Below are 21,064 nucleotides of genomic sequence, written 5' to 3'. Positions count from 1 at the left end.
CCCACTTGCAAACCCATTTCACAGCAACAGGGAAAGCTCCTCCTGAAAAGAAAAAGCATTTCACATCCCCACAATTTCACAAGGACACTCTTCCCATACCGGGGCAGCATCATCCCTCTCTCCTCCTAGCAACCACTCTATCTGGTACCACTACAATGGCAGCAGATCTTCCATTTGCTGTAGCCATGGAAGATGCCATCTGGTCTCTGCAGAGCAGAACTTGTTTTAAGGCATAAACAAAGTTTACAGTGCGCAGCATAGCAAATGCTCCAGGAGAAAACCAAAGGAAAAGGATGATAGGAAGAAGAGACAGAGAAGAAGAGACTAAAAACTCCATCAAAACATCACACACATTCACAGCGTCACCTCAGACATCTACCAAGAAAATGAACAGTGAGCTTGGTTAAAGCATAAAGTACTTAATGCTCCTGAAGCACTGAGGCTAAAACAGGGATAAAGAAAGATACAAACACATGGAAAGGATAAAATAATATGTTTCATTAATTTTGCTGCATTTTAGGGAAGAAACACAAGCAGAGCACAGAAAAAAGCTTGCAGAACTGGGAAAACAAAGCAATTTCAGTCAAAATGCGCCTGTCAAAGTCCTCTGTGGGGTGCAGAGCAGTTTCCAAGGTAACCAGCACTAATTGTTGGCACAGTGGAATCCAGTCAACAACAAAAGCACACAGCAACCTGCACTGCTTAGTGAGGCAACACACCCAAATACAGTCCTGCACAAAGAAACAAAGCAGCTATTTGTGATCTTTGCCAATTTGAAAAGCAAACAGGACCTACAGATTTCCCCCCACCAAGCAACTGCAAGGGCAGGAGGGCTCCAAACCCAATAGCTATTCCATTTGTTCAGAGGCATTAGCCAGACCCCTAAGGACAGGTCCTGAAGTCATACTCAGCTTTCCTGGAAGCGGGTGGATGACTCTTGCTGCAGTGAACACTGCTGAAATGCTGGGGAAAAAAGACCTGGGCTTCATCCAGTGACATTTCTAATGGAAATACCAAAGACACATCTTGGACTTTACTGCTGGGATCATGGCAACTGTAAATACTGCCTTTTGCACTTAGATTAAAAGAGAAATTCACAGCAGCAATCAAAGCAGTATGAAGAAGTTACATAAAACCCAAATAATGCCAACAGATTAGTGCTTGCAACTGAAGAAAAGCAGTAGCACAGCTTTACAGAATTCAAATATTTGCTCTCAAATGGCTTTCGTGAGTGTAAATATTTTGTTGTAAGTAGGTCCTTGATCTGGATGCTGGCAACATCAACAGTAATTGGCAGGGGGTATGAAGGCAAATAATGGGAACATCAGCTTTTAAATTAAATGAAACCACAGCTGACAACTATCATTTCCCTAATAAACTCATTGACTTAAACTACTGTAGCATCAACGAGGATAGTGACAGATTAATTTAATCACCAGGATTTACCAGCTAACCTACTGAACAGGTCAGATTGCGTTTGGAAAAACAGCATTGGTTGTTTGAGGCACTGAACCCCACAGGTATGACCATTCAGACTACCTATGGGGAAAGATGCACTGCAGTAACTGAGAAGAGCATGTACATGGGAGCTACAGCTGGATACCTGACAGCAGACCCTGGTGAGCACCCAGCAGACAGTTTACACCTGTGTTTTGGGGTACTTCAGGTATTCAACAGCCCCTCCTACATTCTCCTTAAACTCTGGATCACCATTATCCAGCCCCTTAACATATCTGCTTTACAGCAGCATAAATCTGGCACACAACTGGTGTCCTGGCTGCAGCTGAGCTGTGTCTCACCAGCTGTGCTCTAGTACAAAGTAGAGGCTGGTAGGTGCCTTTCCTTGCTCCACTGCAGCACTCGGGGAAGCAGCAGCTCTGGCTGCCTGTCCTTGAACAGCCTGCACGTGTTCTGCTCTGCCTGTACTCCAGCTCTGCTGCCCTGCCTGCATTTTCCTGATCACCTTCTTCAGTGAGAGAACTGAACAAGTTAAGTCCAAATCTCCCAGGCATACAAAGTGGCAAAATCCAGGGGTACTCGTGCTAAGAGGCAGGTGCAATTCTGGAAGCTGGAGTGAGCTCCCTGCTCCAGCTCCCAGAGCACATTCATCAGGCAGAGGCCTCTGCCATGCTGTCTGGCAGCTGTAAAACAACCAACCAAGGGATCAGTCCCCACCCTTGAAATATGAAAGTCTGTTAAAAAGGAGTCATACAGATGTCAGTACAATAAAGCAATGCTTTAAAAATGAGTCCTCATTACTGCAAATACTTGCTCCCTGTGCAACCCCTGAGTCACATCTTCTTAAGTCTACTGCCTGGAACAAAATATTTACTACCGTCAGCATTTCCCAGGCAAGTCAGAGGTGGGAAAAGCTAGTAAGTTCTGCCTGATGCATTGGCAACACTGAAGCAGACACCGTAAGACCCTCAGCCAGATCGGTTAAAAACATCACTTGCACATATGAAGCAGCTCTATCTTTCATTAAGACATGAGCAGCTCAGTACTGATGCAGAAGAAACAACTTCAGCTTCAAAGCAAAGAACCGGCTATTTAATCCTTTAAAGTGTGAGTAAATACATGTAACAGGTAACTCACTTTTAAATCAATTTTTGTTTTGAACTTCAGTACAAGCTAGAATTTTAAGCAAACAGACTTTTAAGAACACCCATAGAAGTCCATGGAGCTTCAGCCACCTACAGCAGGAGATGACATATTCCTTAAACTTCACTTTTAGCTCCTTTTGAGCTGATACTGAACACTTCTTACAGTGTTTTCTGTGATCTTTTAAAACAAGAATTCAAAGTATGCTATACAAACTGCTGAATGTAAGTTTAAAATTAACCTGTGCACGCACTGTGTGGCATTTCTAGTCGTGCCTGGTCAGAAGGACTGAAGATCATGCTGTCAACGCAACACAGTGATGGTTTATCCCATCAGGGGATACAGTAACACCTAAAATGCAGCAGTACCGTGCCCTGTTCACCTCAGGACTCATGCTGCCAGTCCAGAACTGCTTCTCCAGCTAGCTCTGCAATGCAGCAAGAGCTGCAGGGCTCTTCTCACCCCCCCTCTGCTTCCCAGCCTAGCCCCATACCTGTACCAAGCCAGATATCCTTCTGTTGACTGTGAGGAACAGTGCTGTGTACTCGGTGATGTGGGTATGCAAGTGTTCCCGCAGACAGGCGTCACATACATACCAAGTTCCGCAGAGCTGGTGGTGGGGATGGATTTCCAGAGCAGTCCTCAGCTCTGCTATCTCTCCCCCTCTTCCAGCACCACTTGCTCCCATCCATGGACTGCCCACCCTTGCAGACTACAGGCTCACACCTCCCAGTGTACAAAGTAATTAGGAAAGGAAGATGTGAGAGATGGATATAGAAGCCCTCAGTGCATCTTCTGAACTACCTCTGACAGAGCTGCCTTCTCCAGGCACTAAAACACCTACAAGCTTCTGCAGCCACAGTACTGGGGACATCTGGGTACTGTGGGGAGAGCCGAGACCAGGGCTTGGGTCACTGCAGCCAGTGGGAGAGGTCTGCACCTGCATCCAGAGGGAGAGCTCTCAAGCATACTGAAAGTGAGAAGCAGCAGCAAAGGTCAAGGTTGCAGAGGAGGTACGCTGGGTGGTCAAGATAAAAGCTGGGAGTACACAGAACAAGGAGGGTAGAGGAGCTAAAAGCAACCTAAGTGAGAAAAGAGGAAAAGAAGGAAGAGCTGACAGAACAATTGTTGAGAAGGATAATATATGCTTCATCCCTGGAAGTGATCAAGGCTAGTCAGGGCTTTGAGCAACGTCATCTTGTGGAAGGCATCCCTGTCTGTGGCAGGGTTTGGAACTGGATGAGCTTTAAAATCCCTTCCAACACAAACTGGTCTGTGATACAATATTCTTAAACAGAGAGAAAAGATGACAGCAAAAGGAAAGAGAAAGGAACTCATGGACATTAACAGCTAAGGATTAGTTCCTTTTACGGCTCATCAACAACCTGTACAGGCTGTATTACCCTGGATTTGGCACATACCCTAAATCTGAGGTAAAAAGCAACAGTCACAGCTGAAGCCTTTTCCTTCTCTCATATGTGGTATAAGGCTATGGATGAAAACAGTTTGGGTATGTCAGCAAGACTGCCACATCTATGCAGCACTGGCAGCTCATACATTAATAAAGAAGAACAGAAGTATCTGTCTCGCCAGATGCACAGGCTTCATGGATGGAGGACCAGACTGTACCTTATTTTATCATAACTGCCACAATCTCTATGAGTTGCTGAGAGCTGTACCAAACTGATCATATATCACTATAAATTAATCCCAAGGAAAGAAATAGGAACAAAAAAAGTGAAATACCTGAGGTTCATTTTCCCCTCTCAAAATATACAGTGCCTCCAACTGAAACTGATTTCCATGAAGTATTCAATCAACTCAGTCCTGAGTGAAAATGACTCTCTGGGAAGCAACTAACAGGTTTTCCTGCCTTGGAGTTAATAATACCTCACAGTTCTTTTCCACATACTGCTTGCAAACTAAAATTCAAGTACTAAAGCTTTGACCAGCTATTTTCCATATGCAGGGGAAAGGCTCACTTGCATGATTTAATGTACACAGCTGGGGGGATCCTTGTGTTTCCTGCACTTTCTGTATATCACGAAGAATGCCCAGTAAAAAAAAAAAAAACAAAACAACAACCCAAAACCCAACCAAGACTGCATTTCTAAACCATTACCTCAGAATGGGTTTTCCAAGCACCACTGCCTCTGTTTGGCAATTGCTCTGTGAAACAGCACAGAAAAGAGGGATGTTTTGCTCAGCACCCTCCAAGGAATGAATGGCAGAGTCCACACCAGCAGGCAGCCCCCTCACTTTGAGTCTTGCCTTTGAGTTTCCAGATCAGCCTTCTCACAGTGGGTACAGACAAGCACTGGATCATCAGTGCTCATCTGCCAGCTAATGCCGGTTGCTTTATGCTGATCTCCATCCTTCAGCTGGCAAAGGCAAGCAACCCTGTATTAATTATCATTATAAGGATTTCACTTAGAGTGAGCAGTTAATCTTCCAGTAGCAACTCCACAAAACATAAAAACCCAAAACAAAACCCCATGTTTTGCTGTCCTTACTCAGGATATGAATATAGCATGAGAATAGATGTTTTCCTGCCCTATAGTGTATCCTCAGAGACTAAACCAGCAGGAAAGACAAAGACAGGGGTTTGTCCATGCCTTCTAATCTTTTCTTGGAGTTCCTCACTCAAATTGAAACCCAGATTGCCTTTGCTTTCCAATTTTAATACAGAGTAGCTCATCAGGGTTAGCTGAACCAAGAAATTTGCATATACATAATACACATGTACTGTGCACCATAAATATACCCCAAAGTAGTATTCCCTTTTCATTTCCACTAAAGTTGTGTCCTGATGAGGACAGCAAAGCGCTCCCAGTCTCTCTCCCCACCAACCCTGCCTCCCTTAACCTTGAGAAACAAATGTTAGAGGAAAGGAGAAAGAAAAATGAAATCCTCCTTTCCTTTGTCAGACAGGCTGTCTGCTGCGCAGGACCACTACGGAGAGGCTGTGCACTCTGAATGCTAACTAAGCTTGCAGGCTACATACGTTCTCTCAGCAGAGCTTATGAAGAGATCTTGCTCCTTGCAGGGATGTGTTGGCATGGCAACAGGGAAAAAGGAGTCAGCAATGCCTGGCACCCCTCGCAAAAAACAGCAGACGGGTTTTGTAAGTGATCTGATGGTACCTTCCCTCCTCTCCACCACAGGTTAACCTGCACCCGGTGGTGGGTGGAAGGGCACATGTCCAGCTGAACACCCTAGGGGACAGCAGCAGGGAGCTGTGCCTTGTGCTGCGCTGACCGGTTAGCCATGGCTGGCAAGTGCACCAAGCCACACATGTGGACTTCTACATGGAAAAGGGCAGGAAGAGATCTGTGAAGCACAAGGGTGAGCAGGTGAATGACTGCACCTCCACGCTCCTCTGCTCCACAGTGTGTCAGCTCCATCCCTGGGAGCTGACAATTGCCTATGCATAGGGCGAGGCGCCAGATGACGCAAGCCATGCCCACCAGCACATCCTGGGCTGCCACCTTATAACTTGCTGCTTCCCTCTCAAGGTGACTTTGGAAGAGAAGTTGCCATTTCAGCTCTGCCTGAAACAAGAGCAGCTGTGTGTCTGCAAAACAAGGCTCTGTTGTTTGGTAATGAACCTTCCTTCAAATCCTCCTGCCCTCAGGTCAAAACTGGAATTGAAGATTATATGCTGGCACAATCCTCAGGAGTACCACCTTCCAGCTGCAATCACAAAGACCTCTTCCTGTTGCCAAATACTGCCCAGTGCTCCTGCATGTCCTTCATGTTGCTATTCTGGGGATGAAGACATGATGGCATCCCTTCAGACATAAGACGGAATCGCTGCTGAAGCCCTCTATCTACACCTCTCAGCATGGGGCAAAGCTGAGCCAAGCCTAGAGGGCAGCAGCCTGCAGAGAGGCATCACACAACTGTGCACAGGCCAGGAACCACCCAGGTTCTTTCTGGCTTTTAAAAGCCTTCTATACTTTGCGTATTTCATAAATGTACAAGTTGTCTCCTACCATACACTGAAAATGACTCCAGCACAACAGGCCACAATTTAGAACGTGGCCTCTGAACACAACTGCCCCACCAGCCACTGAGCTAACTCCAGTACTGGAGGGTCAAGATCTGGCCCACGGAAACAGCAGCCTGCACTGACAGACCCCATCAGGCAGGCAGCCAAACACGGATGATGGGGAAGATGGGCAGAGGTGAACAGACAAAGAGCAAATTTTTCTCCACAAAAAGGGGAGCCAAAAAGCAAACCTTTAACTGCCAGATGTGTTCTGTATTTGACAGGATATTCATCCTTTAGCAGCAACAGCTATCCTGGCTACAGCAGCCCCCCAGAAAGGCTGCAGATGTTTTCAAAAGGCAACGTCCATGGCGTACACTCTGAAGTACCAGCGTGGCTGGAACAACATATTATGAAAGATACTTCCTCCATCTCCTGGCCTTATTGCTCCTTGTTGCATCTCCAAGGCTTGTGATTGATTATGTTTTCTGGGAATGCTGACGGCACCAAGTGAGCACTGGTTGCCAGGCCAACACACTCATAAGGTGTTTTGCTCTTACTCGTTAAGGAAGCACAGCTGCTTATGCAATTCCCTCTTATGATGCTCATACTGTAACAAAAAAAAACACCAAAGTGAATCAAAACACCAACAGGGAGCCCAAAGGAAATGGCTGGTTGATGCTTTGTCTTGGCCAGATTCAATGCTGATACGTCACAATGCAACAGTTGACTCTAAGGGTGTTACTGCACCTGGTTTGAGATACCACTTTCAAAAGCATATCTGAGCAACACACTGAGGAGGAGCTTTAGGGATAAAAGATACTGGTGGCTGAGCTTCTCTGGGTGTCTGGCTCTGAGCCAGGGCAGTTAGCACCTGCACACTGGGTTATCTCACCCCACTCCCTTTCAGGCAGTAACTTTTCAGGCACTGCCCAAAACTGTGTCAAACCCTCCAGCTCTGACCAATACACATCAATCAGGAACTGATTTCTGAAGTCCCAAGAGGAGGTAGGACAGCAGAGCCAGCCCCTTACAGAGGTTACAGTCAGACAAAACGGGATGTGTTACTGGATTTAGTGACCCATAGTGCTAGCCACAGAAAAACCTGCAGAGCCTGGTCTCTACAGCAGTTACTGAATATTGAGTCAGGGAGAGGGCAGCTGGGCGCTGGGGACATGTGGGAAAGATGGGATTTCTGTGGCTTCACTCCTGGTCCTCTGCAGATGAGCAACAGAGAAGGACCTCTACAGCAAGATTAGCAGAGAACGGTAAAAAAGACATTTTCTACAAGTGCTGTTGTCAGCAACGTAATTTGAACATGTCTAAAATATCCCAATTATGTGTCCCAGAAATGACACTTGTATTACTCTTAACACGGAGAAGGAAAGTGAGCAGTAATTACTGTCACATTTCCTGGGCAAAGGCAGCGAGATCAAAATGCCCAATTACCAGCTTCTTTCCCATGGGAGCCATCAATGACATGGTAAGATGCATTCTTCCAGCTTTGTAAAACAAACAACTGAATCAGGGCAAACCCAGTGATCAAATTCACCTTTGACTGTCATCAAGTTTGCATCCTTCTGTGCACTTTGTTGGTGGTGCTCGAAACATGCGGCTTGTTGGAAATGCACCTCTGAGAACAAGACTGGGAGGCTCTTTTGGGAAAGGGGCGTTCAGAGAGTCTGGGGGTTACTTTGGTAACTCCAGGAAGCCTTGGGCAGCAGCAGGACAGCCAGTGCAAACAGCCAAATGAAAAGGAAAGCTCTGACAAGGCAGTCTTGTTGGAAAGAAAGACTAAAAAGGGCTCTGTACAAAGAAGGCCTGTTTGCATGTTTACTGGCAGTGCCATCGGGTTATTATCACTTGTATAGCAAGAAAGAGGAAAAAAGGAAAAGATCAAATGAGATGTGTGCCCAGAGAATGACTCAGTGCAGTTTCAGCCTGAAGAGGCTGCAACCCTGTCCCAGCACAACCCACCATCGTGGCTCCAGCCCTACCCCTCATGGCCTGAGGGCCCTGAGTCGGCACAACTGAGTGCCACAGTGACTTGCCAACAGTGCAGAGGTAGTGAGGGCTCTGAATAAGGTCCTCTTGGAGACTGGTTACTACAAGGCAAGGCTAGGGAAGGTAATGGGATACAGACTGCTTCCTTGACACACTGCCAGGCAGCTAAAACAAGCACAATCCCTGTGTTCCATGTTTAGCTTTGTTTTTGCCAACCTAAAGGGACTCCCCACCTCTGTTCAAGTATTACTGGCTAAGCCAGGGCAGTCTTTCAGCCTGGCATTCCCTGTAGCTTATTGAAATGCACTTATTTAAAGAGTAGTTGGTCACAGGAATAGATATTATGCAGATGCTCATGCATCCAGTGAATGAAGCCTAAAACAAATGGCTGAATCAGGATAAACTACATTCAAGGCTGTAACGTGATTTGCCCCTTCCCACTTTCTCTTTGGCTGTTTCCTGCAGACTGCGCTATTCCTACTGCCTGAATCCCCTCCTCTCCGAGGTAGTATCTGCCATCATGCAAAAGCTGAGAACCTCTGGATGAACAGATAAAACTGAACCTCTTTCTATTGTCCTTCAATATCTCCTTTTTTTCCCTTCCACTTCCTGACCCATCTTTGCCCCCGCACCGTTTTCATCTCACCAGCTCTTGGCCCTTTGCGTCTCCCAAGTTCTCCTACTGCTGGATCTGTTGCCCACCATTCCCTCAGCCTGTTACTCCTCCCTCAGTTTTATACTGCCACTTTCTCATTCAGCTGCCACAGGCCCCCCTCCTCACCCACCTTTCCTGTGCCTCAAGAGCTCTGAAGGCACGGTAGGAGCACTCAGCCTGCAGCCGGTCCAGCATGCGGTGTCAGGAAGTCTGCTATGATTCTCTGGCAGCCTCTTTGCATCCCACATGGTTTGGGTGCCCTGCCAGTTAATGAAGGGCTCTGCGTGTCACTGGCAGGACATGTTACTGTCCTTAACACTGAGTGACACAAGGACAGTCGCTGTCCTGAGGCTCCACTAATAGGATTTCAGGAAATGCTTTCCCTTCGTCTGTCACAAAAATAATTCATCAAGTAACTGTGCGGGTAACCCAAGCCCCCTCTGATTATAAACCTGAATTTGGCATATAATGAAGAAAGCAATCAGTTGAGTCACTGTACATAACAACATAGTATAGAAGATGCTTCACAATGCATCTAGCCACTTTTACCCTGTTCACATAAATTTGACAGGTTAGTCATTATATTATAGGAAAAAATGAAAGGAAAAAGTAGCTGAATTTTAAATGTAAAACAAACCAAACCTTTGCAGCTTGATGTTCTTTGCAAGTCAAACAAGCTGGACTGTGCTGAATTGCTGGTTCCCAGAGAACACTGCAGCACATCTGTACTGCTCCTCAGCGCTTCCTCCCTGCTCCCAGTGAGCCGACCACAGCTTTTCAGTAAGCTTCATTCTGCCACTCTCATCCTTCATTACAACACATCCTTCATCAAACACATCCTGAGCTCTACCACAGGCTCCAATGGGAAGCTTCCCACATCAGCCCGCTTCAGAGCGAGTTTCTGAAGGTTACTCTATCAACGCCTACTTTGCAGCAAGTGTCTCACATGACATAAAAATGTTTGGTTTGAAAAGAGCTACAGATCTCATCCTCCACTCCTAATACTTCCAAAATCCTCACCAGGGATGTGGTGCGTGTGTGCAAGTGAGAAAGGACATGGACAGGCACGGATTAGGAAGAACATATTGAAGCTCAGTGGATCTCAGGCTGTGGGATGCTGAGCACTGTGCCAAAGGCAAGGAGACCACATGAGCTCCTCGGAAGCAGTGTGGGACTTGTGGCTGGCAGAGGGGTGAGGATGGAGAGGGCCTAAACCCAAGTATATACACAAACACATACACAAATACATATGAAAAAGAAATAGCTGCTTCAGTGCCCTTACATCACATCCAGAGCAGGCTTTTTTGCCTTCTGCCAAAAAACCAGCCTATTCTCTCACACGTGTTTGCCTTTGACTTCAGTGGATGCTAGATCAGGCCCTGAGGCTGCCCTGTCCACAGCCTGTGCACTCTCCCACGTTCCCATCAGTCCATTTGAAAGAAAGGCATTGATGCATCTCCATAATGCAGCCATTACCAGCACGATACCGAGACAGATCAATCAAAGGCAACACAACAGCCAGATTCAGAGGATTCCAAAATTGAGGTCAGGCTCAATAACTCTTAGACACATGCCAAGAGAGAAACACACACACATATACAGGAAGGCAAATTTTAACTGTGCAAACCTAAAAATGTCACTGGCAGTGATGGACTGAATGCATTTTGGCAAGAACTGTTATTTCCTCCCCCATCACCACCCCTTGCCTCTGCACCAGTGTTCCATAAGGTGCCTTTGTCCTGGTGGCCTGACATTAACCTTCCCCTTAACACACAGCCCACAGATTTTACATCACAAGCCCTGCAGATGGGTGCCCTGCTGCTTTGCTGTGCCCTGAAGGGACTATTACACTGCTGCAGAACACCTTGCCCTAGGAGAGGCCCATTTCATGACTAAATCCCAGCCCCTGGGTCAGTCAGCTGCTGGGAAGCATCCTTAGTGAAATGCCTCAAATTGTAACTGAGCTCCCATCAGCAGGGGCTGGGGAATGTCCTGGTTGTACGACTGTTCTGCTGTACATGAGCTTCTTGTTGCAGTTGCTGCGGATCTACGGACCCCAATGCAAAAGCTGAGAAGCAAGATATTTTCCCAGGTTATGGTTCTGGACTTGTACCAGGGAAAATAAAATCCCTGCAAATCCACTCAAACCCACAGTTCAGCTTAATTATCCCAGTCGACCTTGGCTTCCTGTGCACTTTCTCCTCGGCTGTTTGGAGTCAGTGAATTAAACGATTCCCATTATTGGCAATCATGTGTATCAGAGTGGCATTTAAACCCTACCTGACACAACACCTCATGGCAGTTGACATTTACAGACTAACACAGCAAAGATGATTGAGTTTAGCAGTGAATGGCAATCCTGATTTTAAGATCAAAATCTGAATCAAACACCAAGCTCCAACTCTAAATTTCCTGCTTCACAACACATTCAGCACATCCAGCTAGTAGATCCTAGTGTAAAATGGCAACAGACTCCAGGATCCTCTTCTACCTCTACAGGAAGTTTTTGAAGGTTTCTCCTTTAAGAAGTAAAAATTATTAAAAACATATCGTAAGTATCCTAAGATGACTTACACTGCATTAATCAAATATGGGGTTAGCCAGTGTGTATCTGCAGGGCATGAGTTTCCAGAGAGCAAGGAATTCACGCATGAAGGCAAGCAGTTTTAGGGACTTCTGTGGCATTCAAGGACAATGATGCCACAAGGTATGCTATATTAAGACTCCCAAACAAAAACTATATGTATCAACAGTAAGTCCCCACACCAGAGATTCTGCACTCTAAGCGGTGAGAAAAAAGCAGGGGAGGAGGAAATGAGGCCACAAAGTGGTGATGGAAGTGAATGTCACTACAAGAGTAGTCTTGCTCCCTTGGCACATGCGTGTCCCCAGTCCTGCTGCGTCATTTGCTCTTGTTCTGCTGTTTAATCCCTCAAAAAGCAACATGAAAATACACTACTACAATGCCCATGGATGGGCAGCAGTGGGTTCCTGCCTTCTCTCACCCATCAGCTGCAAACTCCTCAATTAAATGCTGTGGAGAGCACCACTCAGAACCTGAGCTTGACAGAGCCCAGAAAAGCATTTCTCCACCCTTATTCTAAGGAGAATTATTGCCACTTTTCCATGTGTATGGGTGAGACTGGTCCAGCCTGTGTGAAAAACATGCAGCAAAGATGAGAAACACACTCAGTCTCCCCATAGCCCATGTCAGCCCCTAAGAACTGCAGTATCTTAGCTCTGTGAGTCCTGCATGCCTGTTCCTGCTTATTTGCTGGCTAAGCATAGCACTATGTTGGGTTACAGCAAAGAGACATGACTTTGCCTTCATCCCCCCTTAAACAATCATCAGCAGCATGGTCACCTGAATGCTTACACAGGATTTCTTTTACCTTTGGCTTTTATATTTTGGCTATCCCCAAGAGAAGACTCTTCAACTCTAAACCCATTTACTTTTAGCAGAGAGATCCATTTCCAGCACAATTGCTTATGAAATGGCTGTAGGGTCCAAGAGCCTTAAAATTCTTCAGCTGCTGAGAAATTATGGATAGCATCTCCAAATGGTGTCAACAGCCAGCAAACATTGCTAGAAAGATCTCTTTAGCATGCATGGATGGATGCATCAAGGGCAGTTGTGTCTGTACAAGAGAAATTCCTCTTGCACTGTGCATTTGGGATTTAAAGTGGGAACTCGGCACAGAGAAAATTAGCATTTACTTCTAAACCAGGAGCCTGCTTTGCATATTTCATTTTGACACAGTCACACTTTTTTTTTTTTGTGTCTCCCAAATAACAAGCTGAATCCTAAAATCCTGACACAGTTTACAAATAGACCCAGTGAGCATCCAGTGAAATATGCCTGGGCAAGGGTGAATAGATGCTGACACCGAACTGTGGTATTCCCGGTCAGATTGAGCAACACATTCCTATGCACATAGTTGGTGGTTTCAAGGTGGTGTTTCTCGCAAGCCACAACAGGAGAATCCATCCTTCACACGCAGAGAAATGCACACAAGAGCAACGTGAGCCATCCATGCACAGCAGCAGGGTGGTTTCCTACCCGAGCCCAGAGGAGCTGAGCAGCTGCTCTGCACCAGCCTGTCCTCTTGCCCCCAGGGAGATGACCCTGTCCCATCTATTAAGAGGCACCAATGCACCGTCATGCCTCTCCTGAAGGCTTCTCAGAGCACTGCCCAGGATTCTGGGTAAGGATGCAAGCTGTGCAAACCTGGATGAAGATGCAGCCCTTGCTGTGGAGAGATAGTGCCCTTCTAAAGCACTACTCCCTCATGTTAGCTCCCCAGAGCACTCTTGGTTCCACCTAACGTTTTCCCATGGAGGACCATTATCCAGTAGTCTGCAGAGTTCCATGGTGGGGTATGGAGGTGCGTTACCTGCAGTCTCCCTGTCTCCTGCTGACAGCTCCCCGTTGATCCCATTTTCTTTGGTCCGAGCATATGTCCCTGGCTGCTCGTGGCTGCCCAGCCCTGGCTCCTCATCCTCTCGGTAGGGAAATCCATTGGCACTTCTGACCAGTCCAGCACCTGCGCCGCCCTGTTCCTTAATTTCAGGTGAATGTGGGTGCGCAGAGGCCTCTGTTAGCTGACCTGCAGTCCAGTGAGGTGCCTTGGCTTCGTCCTTCCTATCCTCCGCCATGGCCTCTTGCCTTCACTGCTTGGCCTGTAACGACATGAGCAGGAAAGGTCAGCTGCAAGCAGGCGACTGTGCCCCTCACCATGGGTCAGTGCTGCCAGAGAAACTCAGGTCCAGCAGATGAGAGAGGGTTTACATGCAAAAGCGTCTCTGATCGTCTGTCCTGGGGGTGAGGGAACTGCTTTAAAACTAAACCAAACCACAAGCAGTAAAAATTATGGGTCAAGTCCTCCCTGACTCTCATATTGCCTTGCAGTTATTAGCAGGAGTTTCTTGAGAGCTGCCCTTTTGTTAATCTGCTTTTAACTCATTAATTACAGTTAAATGCTGACCCACTTAATGAGAAATGAATCAGTCGTCAGCATGCCATGACTGCGGAAAGAGGTGAAACTGATGCTGTTATTTTCAATGCAGTTGCAAAGAGCAGGTGCTCTTCAGGCACAGAACCACAAGGCAATGGATGGGTCCTCTGCAGCATGAGCAATCTGCTGCTAGCCACGTCTGAGAACATTCACTGATGGACTCCTGAACATATGTGCTATCTGACCCTGTTTATATTCCCTCACACTTGCTGTTTTGTGAACATTCACACTCATTCCCTTTTGTCCAGAAAAGCCCATGGGGAACAGTTGCTTCCCACACAAGCAGTTGCATTCTCTTATGATTCTCTTGTGTATTTACACATAAACAAAACTAATCATTAGTTGAAATTCATACTTATTTCACTCCCGCTAATCAGCTCTCATTAGTCCAAGCCAGGAATAGAAGGAATTGCACAAGTCATAAGCTTTGGCTACTCCTCACAGAAAAACATAGGAGTAGCAGTTCATCACTAGCAAACCTAGGAAGACAACACATCGTAACCGTGTTTCCATGATCAGGTAACCCTGGGGAGGAGAGCAAGGCTTGACCTGAGCTAGCTACTTCAAAGCGAGAGCCAGCAGGCCTTTCCCAACAGCACTGACCACATTTATTTCTCCTGGGAGAAGAAACTAACATGTAAAAGAAATCAGTAGTACGCGGTCACTCAGCCACGTACCATAGAGGCTGAGCAGCCAGGGAATGCAGTGCAAAACTAGATGGTGCATATTATTCATCAGGGACTGTAGCAATAGGACAAGGGGTGATGGGTTTAAACTGAAACAGTCAGGTTAGATATAAAGAAGTTCTTTACTGTGAGGGTGCTGAGGCGCTGGCACAGGGTGCCCAGAGAAGCTGTGGCTGCCCCATCCCTGGCAGTGTTCAAGGCCAAGTTGGACACAGGGGCTTGGAGCAACCTGCTCTAGTGCAAGGTGTCCCTGCCCGTGGCAGGGGTTGGGACTGGATGAGCTTTACGGTCTCCTCCAACCCAAACCAGTCTGGGATTCTATATATTCTGTAGGCATTTAACAAAATCAACCAACTAAACCAGCAAAACCCCCAGTTCCCACAAAGTCGTTAGCTCACAGAAAACCTCTAAACATTGGGAAAAGCTGTGGTTATTTGTGAGATAATCATTCCCAATTTGCAACTGAACCCCTTTCTCACTGGATATCATCACTGAATAATAATGGCTTTCAGAGGTACTTTAAATTAAAAAGAACAATGTTGAACCATGAAAATCAGATTTCACTCATGATAAGTAAGTGACGCAAAGTGTGGTTCCACCCCAAAAAGGATTCATCGCTTTTGTGCAGCTCTGCTCTTGCCCTCACCCAGCACCATTCCCTGGGTATGACGAACTGCATAAGAGACTCCAGAAGCAGGTAAAACTTCAAGCACAGAATTTCCTCTGAGCTGCAATGAAAACAGTCGCTGAGCAGGCTCACAGAGCTCGGTGGCAACGAGAATTGCCTTGATCAAGCACAGAAACAGTAAACACGATCCGCAACCCTCTGCCTTTGCCACCTCCTTTACCCTGATGGGACACTCATCAGTGAGCCATTCTGCATACAGCACAAGAGCCTCAATGCGGCCACCTCAAACCTTACCGGGAAAGCAGATGCAAGTAATAATGAAGGACAGAGCCTCAGCTGAGCAGAGCATCCCCTGTGTAGCCAAGAGACAACTCTCTACCTCCAGGTCTGTTTGCTGCATGACACGACACAACAATTTATGATGACCGCCTTTCCAAAACACAAGGCCACGGCACAAATGCCTCCCTCTCTGCATGAGTGAGAAGCAGTGTTTGGGGTCCAAGCACAGAACAGAGCCTGTTCTAGGAAAAAAGGGCACATTCTCATCCCTGAGATGAGAATGCTCAGCTACAAATGTAACTGTTACATCCTACCGCCGCAGTCTGGAGGCTATTATCCCTCAAGTGCCCTTCCTGGCTCCAGGCAGACACTCCCTGCTTCACTCGAAACTCCTGAGGAAGGGTATTCACATCCTTACAATGGACTGTGTCAGAGTCCCCTGTGAAAGTAACAGAAGTGCTTTTATCTTTAAAAAATAAATACAGCGGGCAGGCTCCAATGAGGGCTGCGTGTATCTGGAGGCAGAATTTGGCTCAGTATTTATAATAGATGGTTACAGAGTGAAACATGGATGAATTCATTCTTGACTCTGTTATTCATCAAGTACTCTCGGAGTTTATAATGGTAGTAGAAACACAGCGAGTGAGTCACACAATGCATCTTTATACTCAGCACTTTAGCGCTGACTCTCTGCTGGGTGGCGTGATTCATCCACAGCTCAGGTTCACATCCAGACTCCACAGGTGCGCCTTTCACCATCAGGTTAGGTTTTTTCCTGCCATTTCAATACATACCATGAAATTCAATTAATCAGGTAATTGAAATATTGACACAGAAATACCAAGAGTGGACAAATATTATGGCAGAACTTACACAGTGTTAGGTATATAGAAAGAAGAAACTTGGAAGTGTTTGGACAATCTTAAGGAAACACAGCATTTGAGAAGCAAAAGGTTCCTCTTTCCACCATGATTGTCTTATTCTCGTATAAACAGCAACAAAGGCTTTCAAAAGACATCTGAAAAGCAGCACAGCCAGTCTTCTGGAATGTCATGTTGCCTTGGTTAAAATTTATTTGGGTATTTGAGCCTCCTCACCCAGGGCAGCAGAACCACATTACCAAGGAACACGCAGCACTGATCTTACTGGGAGGTTTTCTCTCTTCTCCTCCACCAGCTGACGTTAGTGGTGGTGAGAGGTGACCAAGGCAGGCACTGGACTGTGGCAGGGAGGGCAGCGCAACCCCATACCAGCCTCAGCTTCATCAACACCCGGCACACCAAAGCCACACTGGTGACACCATGGGAACAAGTACGAGCCTCAGTGCAGGCTGGGTTAGCTACATGACACGGGATCATGGAAATACTCCTCCATCAGTGTGTTCCTCACTTTGAAGCCTGATCAAAGCCAGCCATGCAAACCATGGCATGGGAATCGGGTGGAAATGACCGCTGTTGTGCACCACAGAAACCACCTCAGTGGTACTGACCTACATGTGGACAATGCATAACCCTCCCTAAACTGTCTTCCTTGTCCACACTAACATGAAGGATGCTACCGAGACTCTGTCAGAGAGATCATGCTCCATGGGCAGCCGCTGGCAGTAGCAAAGCAGCAGTGAAGAGACACTTCACAAACCCTGAATTTGTATCCTTGTAACTCAGGCAGTGCCCTAGGGACAGCATTATGGATCTGAACTGGACATCCTGCCTTCTAAACTAATAACCTGTAGCAGAAACGATGGTAAAAAAAAAATCCCCCATTCTTTCCAGCCATTTGGGAACTGTGTAGAGACAGAAAATACTTCAATAACTTTGAATTAACACAGAGGGACAAACCTTGTGGGACATGTGGAACACCTTTGCCGTTACCTCCTCCCTTCACAAGCACTGTAAATATGTCTCCTAACCCATATGCTCTTTTATGTGACACCAGCTCCTGCTGCCACGGCTGGGTTGAACCAAGCCCAAGTGCTTTGAACTCCAGAAACAACAAATCACCCACAGTAATACAGCACAAGACCATGATATGCAAAACCCAAGATAATGTTGATTTAAACATCCTGTCATTCTAGCTATCCTTGTATGTATTACCCGGGTACATCCTGCAGAATCACCTTAGCACTGTATTAACATTGCCTTTGCAGGTAAGCAGATGAATTTTCTACAAATTCCACTTTTTAGGAGTACTTTTTAAGAGAACAGAATTAAACCAGTATAAAGAATTTTGCAAATACCCTGCTTGAAGCCATGCTTCTACCTACTCCTGCATCTATTGTCCCTTCACAGTGCGATGGGGCTATTTGGTTTCAGGGAAGCTAATTCATTAGCTAAGAGAAACAGCCACTTGGATACATGGATGAAGAGCTACAGTTACAGTTCAGGGCAGTAAAAACAACACCAGAGTTCCTGAAAGGAGAGACAACATGCTCTTCCAGAAAGGAAAACAATCCCTGGCAGGGTCATGACCAAACCCTGAGCTCGGTGGGAGGGAGGGGGAATGAGAAGGAATATGCTCCATGTATGGCTCCAGGGCCAAATCCTGCTTCCCAGGGGACTATCTAGCTCAGATGTCCCAATAGCACTAACTCAAGCTACCGTGCTCCATGAAGGCAGGCTGGGGCAGGTAGGCATGGGCAGCATGGCCTCAGGTACCCAGGGCTGCCAGAACTCCTGAAGGAGACTCAAGCCTAAGAGATTTTTTTAAATGAAACTTAAGAAATTCAGAAAGTGTCTTTCAGAGAAGATGAATTTATGAGATGAGGTGGCCATACATATTTGAAGAGAGCACCAAGAACTAGAGGAGAACGCAGTTAAGATGCCTTCAAATTAGTTATAGTAAAACCAAAGCCAACACAACGAAACCAACCAACCAAACAACACATATTAAAAGAATTTCTTCCTTAATGTAAAAGCCTCAAACCATGTATAGGGTGCAGCCTAACTAACACTGGTGAATAACACAACCAAGAAAACCTTTAATTCATGTCCACTTATCAACTGGCCGACTGGGATGATGTGTCTGAATATTAAATACCGGGCAATGTGGATTAAAAGGTCCCAAGGGAATTTGCCAGGAAATTTAACTTACCAATAACTTCTGTCTAGAAGAGCCAAGGAAAGCAGGCAGGGATCAGGAGGCCAGAACAGAATCAACAAGAGACAGAAGGTAGGGAATGTGGACAAACAAATTCCAATCACTTCCTGCCACCATCAAAAACCTGAGCCTGTGGTATGTGGTACCCAAACCCTGTTGGTGCTGTTGTCTTCGCGGGCCCTTCCGCTATTTACAGAAAAGGAGGGCTAATTTTGGATGTCATGAATACATGGAGAGCTTTGCACCTGCATTTCACTCCTCCATTTTAGCTAACATGCACCTTCTCTCAAATTAATGTGACTATTTACAGATGTGAGCAGCGTGCTTCACACCGATCAAAAAGAATCACAGCAAACAGCAGGGATGGGGAGGTCTCATGGCATCTGACAGGGACCATGTCAGCTTCCCTCTTACTTAAAATGCTCAGTCACGGTCCAGAAGCCGCAGAACCATTAACAGAAGTCACCAGTAGATGTTAAAGGTCTAAATGCTGTAATTCCAGTAATATGGTATATTATTAGACAGAATTATACATTCTAGCAATTGAAGTCACTCTACCTCTCAAGCCTAATAAAGGCTGGACAAGTTTCTCTACTAATTATAACAAGTATAGTTTATTTCTTGCCCACTGTTTGAGTTACTAGCCTGCAGCTAGATCCCTCTTTCTAGGCAATACAAGCAAGACTATCCTCCCAAACACCACACTGCATCAGTTAAAATGCAGGCACTGTTCATTCCCTCACACTTGTATTAGTGTTTGGTGGTTTTTAAAGGGTTTTCCATCCCTACACTGCACACAGTCAATAGTCACTTATTATTTGCAGAAAATCCTTTTGATTGTACCTTGGATTACAGAACGGGACGAAAACAACGGACGGCGCCTGGACCAGGGGCTGAACAAAGGAGGCTCACTGTGGAAGCAAAATTCACCGCAATCTGCATCCTTACCGGAGCTGAGGAGGAGGGACGGCTGGAGCCTCTGAAGCACTCAGTCAGACCTGCAGCGCTGCACAGCAGGGAGCGAGCGGAGAGCCGCAGGAGCGGCTGCTCACATCGCATTCCCGCTGCTCCGAGCCCTCTCCCGTCTCCCGCGGTTGGGCTGAGCACCAGCAGGCAGGTGGGGAGGGTGCCTCACCCCGCTCCTGATAGAAGGGAAATGCTGTCAACTCGAGAAACATGAACCTGGCAAAGCGCCCCCGCTCCGCTCCAGGTCACAAACCCTGCTCGGCCAGGAGGCTCGCCCTGGGCTGGGATGCAGCACCGGCTGCATTTCCATCGGGAGCAAGCAGGTCTATCCTGCTGCAGAGCACACGCACAGGTAACTGCATGAGAACGAGCCTTTGAGCTGCCACTCCTGACCCACAGAGCTCTTTCCCCCTGGGGCAGGTATTCGTTTCTGCTGTACAGCAGAGCTGTTGGGTGCTCCCCTCTGCAACCACATGCAGGGCTGCCCTCGCTCCCACACCAAGGGATTCATCAACTTGCTCATACTCCAGGGACCTAAAACCAGGTGTCCTTCTCTATCGCAACTGTAAAACCATGGTACTAGCAGCTTCAGCCTGCAGAAAAAGAAACAGCTACCACAGAGCTCGCTTCTAGCTAAAAAGCCAGAAGAATCCCTGTACACCCCTCCCCGCTCTAACCCCAGCCCTTCCTGACAACCCATTTCTATCCACGATGCTGCATTTTTACACCATTTACCATTCAAACACCCTCACACACCCCCCATCTATCACTAATGATAATTGTTTCCTGCAGGAGAGAAGAAAGGCATTTTAGCTGGTGAAGGAGATGGTAACCATAACAACAGCACTATGACAACTGCGATATCTGAAACAAGAATTAAGGGAAAAAAACTTATTGCCAATAAACTGGGTCCATGATAAGGATGGTGAAGGCATGAAATAGGCAATACCAGTCAGCAAAGGTGCCAACACAAAGAGACACAAGTCTCTGGATGAAACTTCACGTAACTCCCCTGCAAATTTCAGGATGAGGCACCATGATAGCCTTGTCTTCTCTTGATCAGTAAAGAGAAGGTGGTCCCTGCTCAATCCTACCTAAGATCTCTCCTGCCTCGGGGAGCCAGAGGGGGTGAAGGATGGAAGG

At 46.6% G+C, this 21,064-nt stretch overlaps 1 protein-coding gene across 37 annotated transcripts in view; it reads right to left on the bottom strand.

The window, feature by feature from the left end:
* Positions 1 to 21,064, bottom strand: part of MAP2 (microtubule associated protein 2) — a 226,993-nt gene that overhangs the window by 61,573 nt on the left and 144,356 nt on the right. For 36 of the 37 annotated variants that reach the window (XM_061459052.1, XM_061459161.1, XM_061459114.1 and 33 more), the window contains one exon: positions 13,646 to 13,931. In XM_061459052.1, the coding sequence (XP_061315036.1) occupies positions 13,646 to 13,907 (262 nt within the window). In that variant the 5' untranslated portion in view covers positions 13,908 to 13,931. Of the gene's footprint in view, positions 1 to 13,645; positions 13,932 to 19,903; positions 20,042 to 21,064 lie in introns of those variants that run through there. The other variant, XM_061459089.1, reaches the window with a different exon arrangement.

This window comes from Pezoporus flaviventris, unplaced genomic scaffold (genome assembly GCF_033815535.1).
Source record: "Pezoporus flaviventris isolate CSIRO_AGI_PZ_B2104156 unplaced genomic scaffold, CSIRO_AGI_Pfla_v1 ptg000001l, whole genome shotgun sequence".
Classification (NCBI taxonomy): Eukaryota; Metazoa; Chordata; class Aves; order Psittaciformes; family Psittacidae; genus Pezoporus; species Pezoporus flaviventris.
This window is presented reverse-complemented; position numbering and strand designations above follow the sequence as displayed.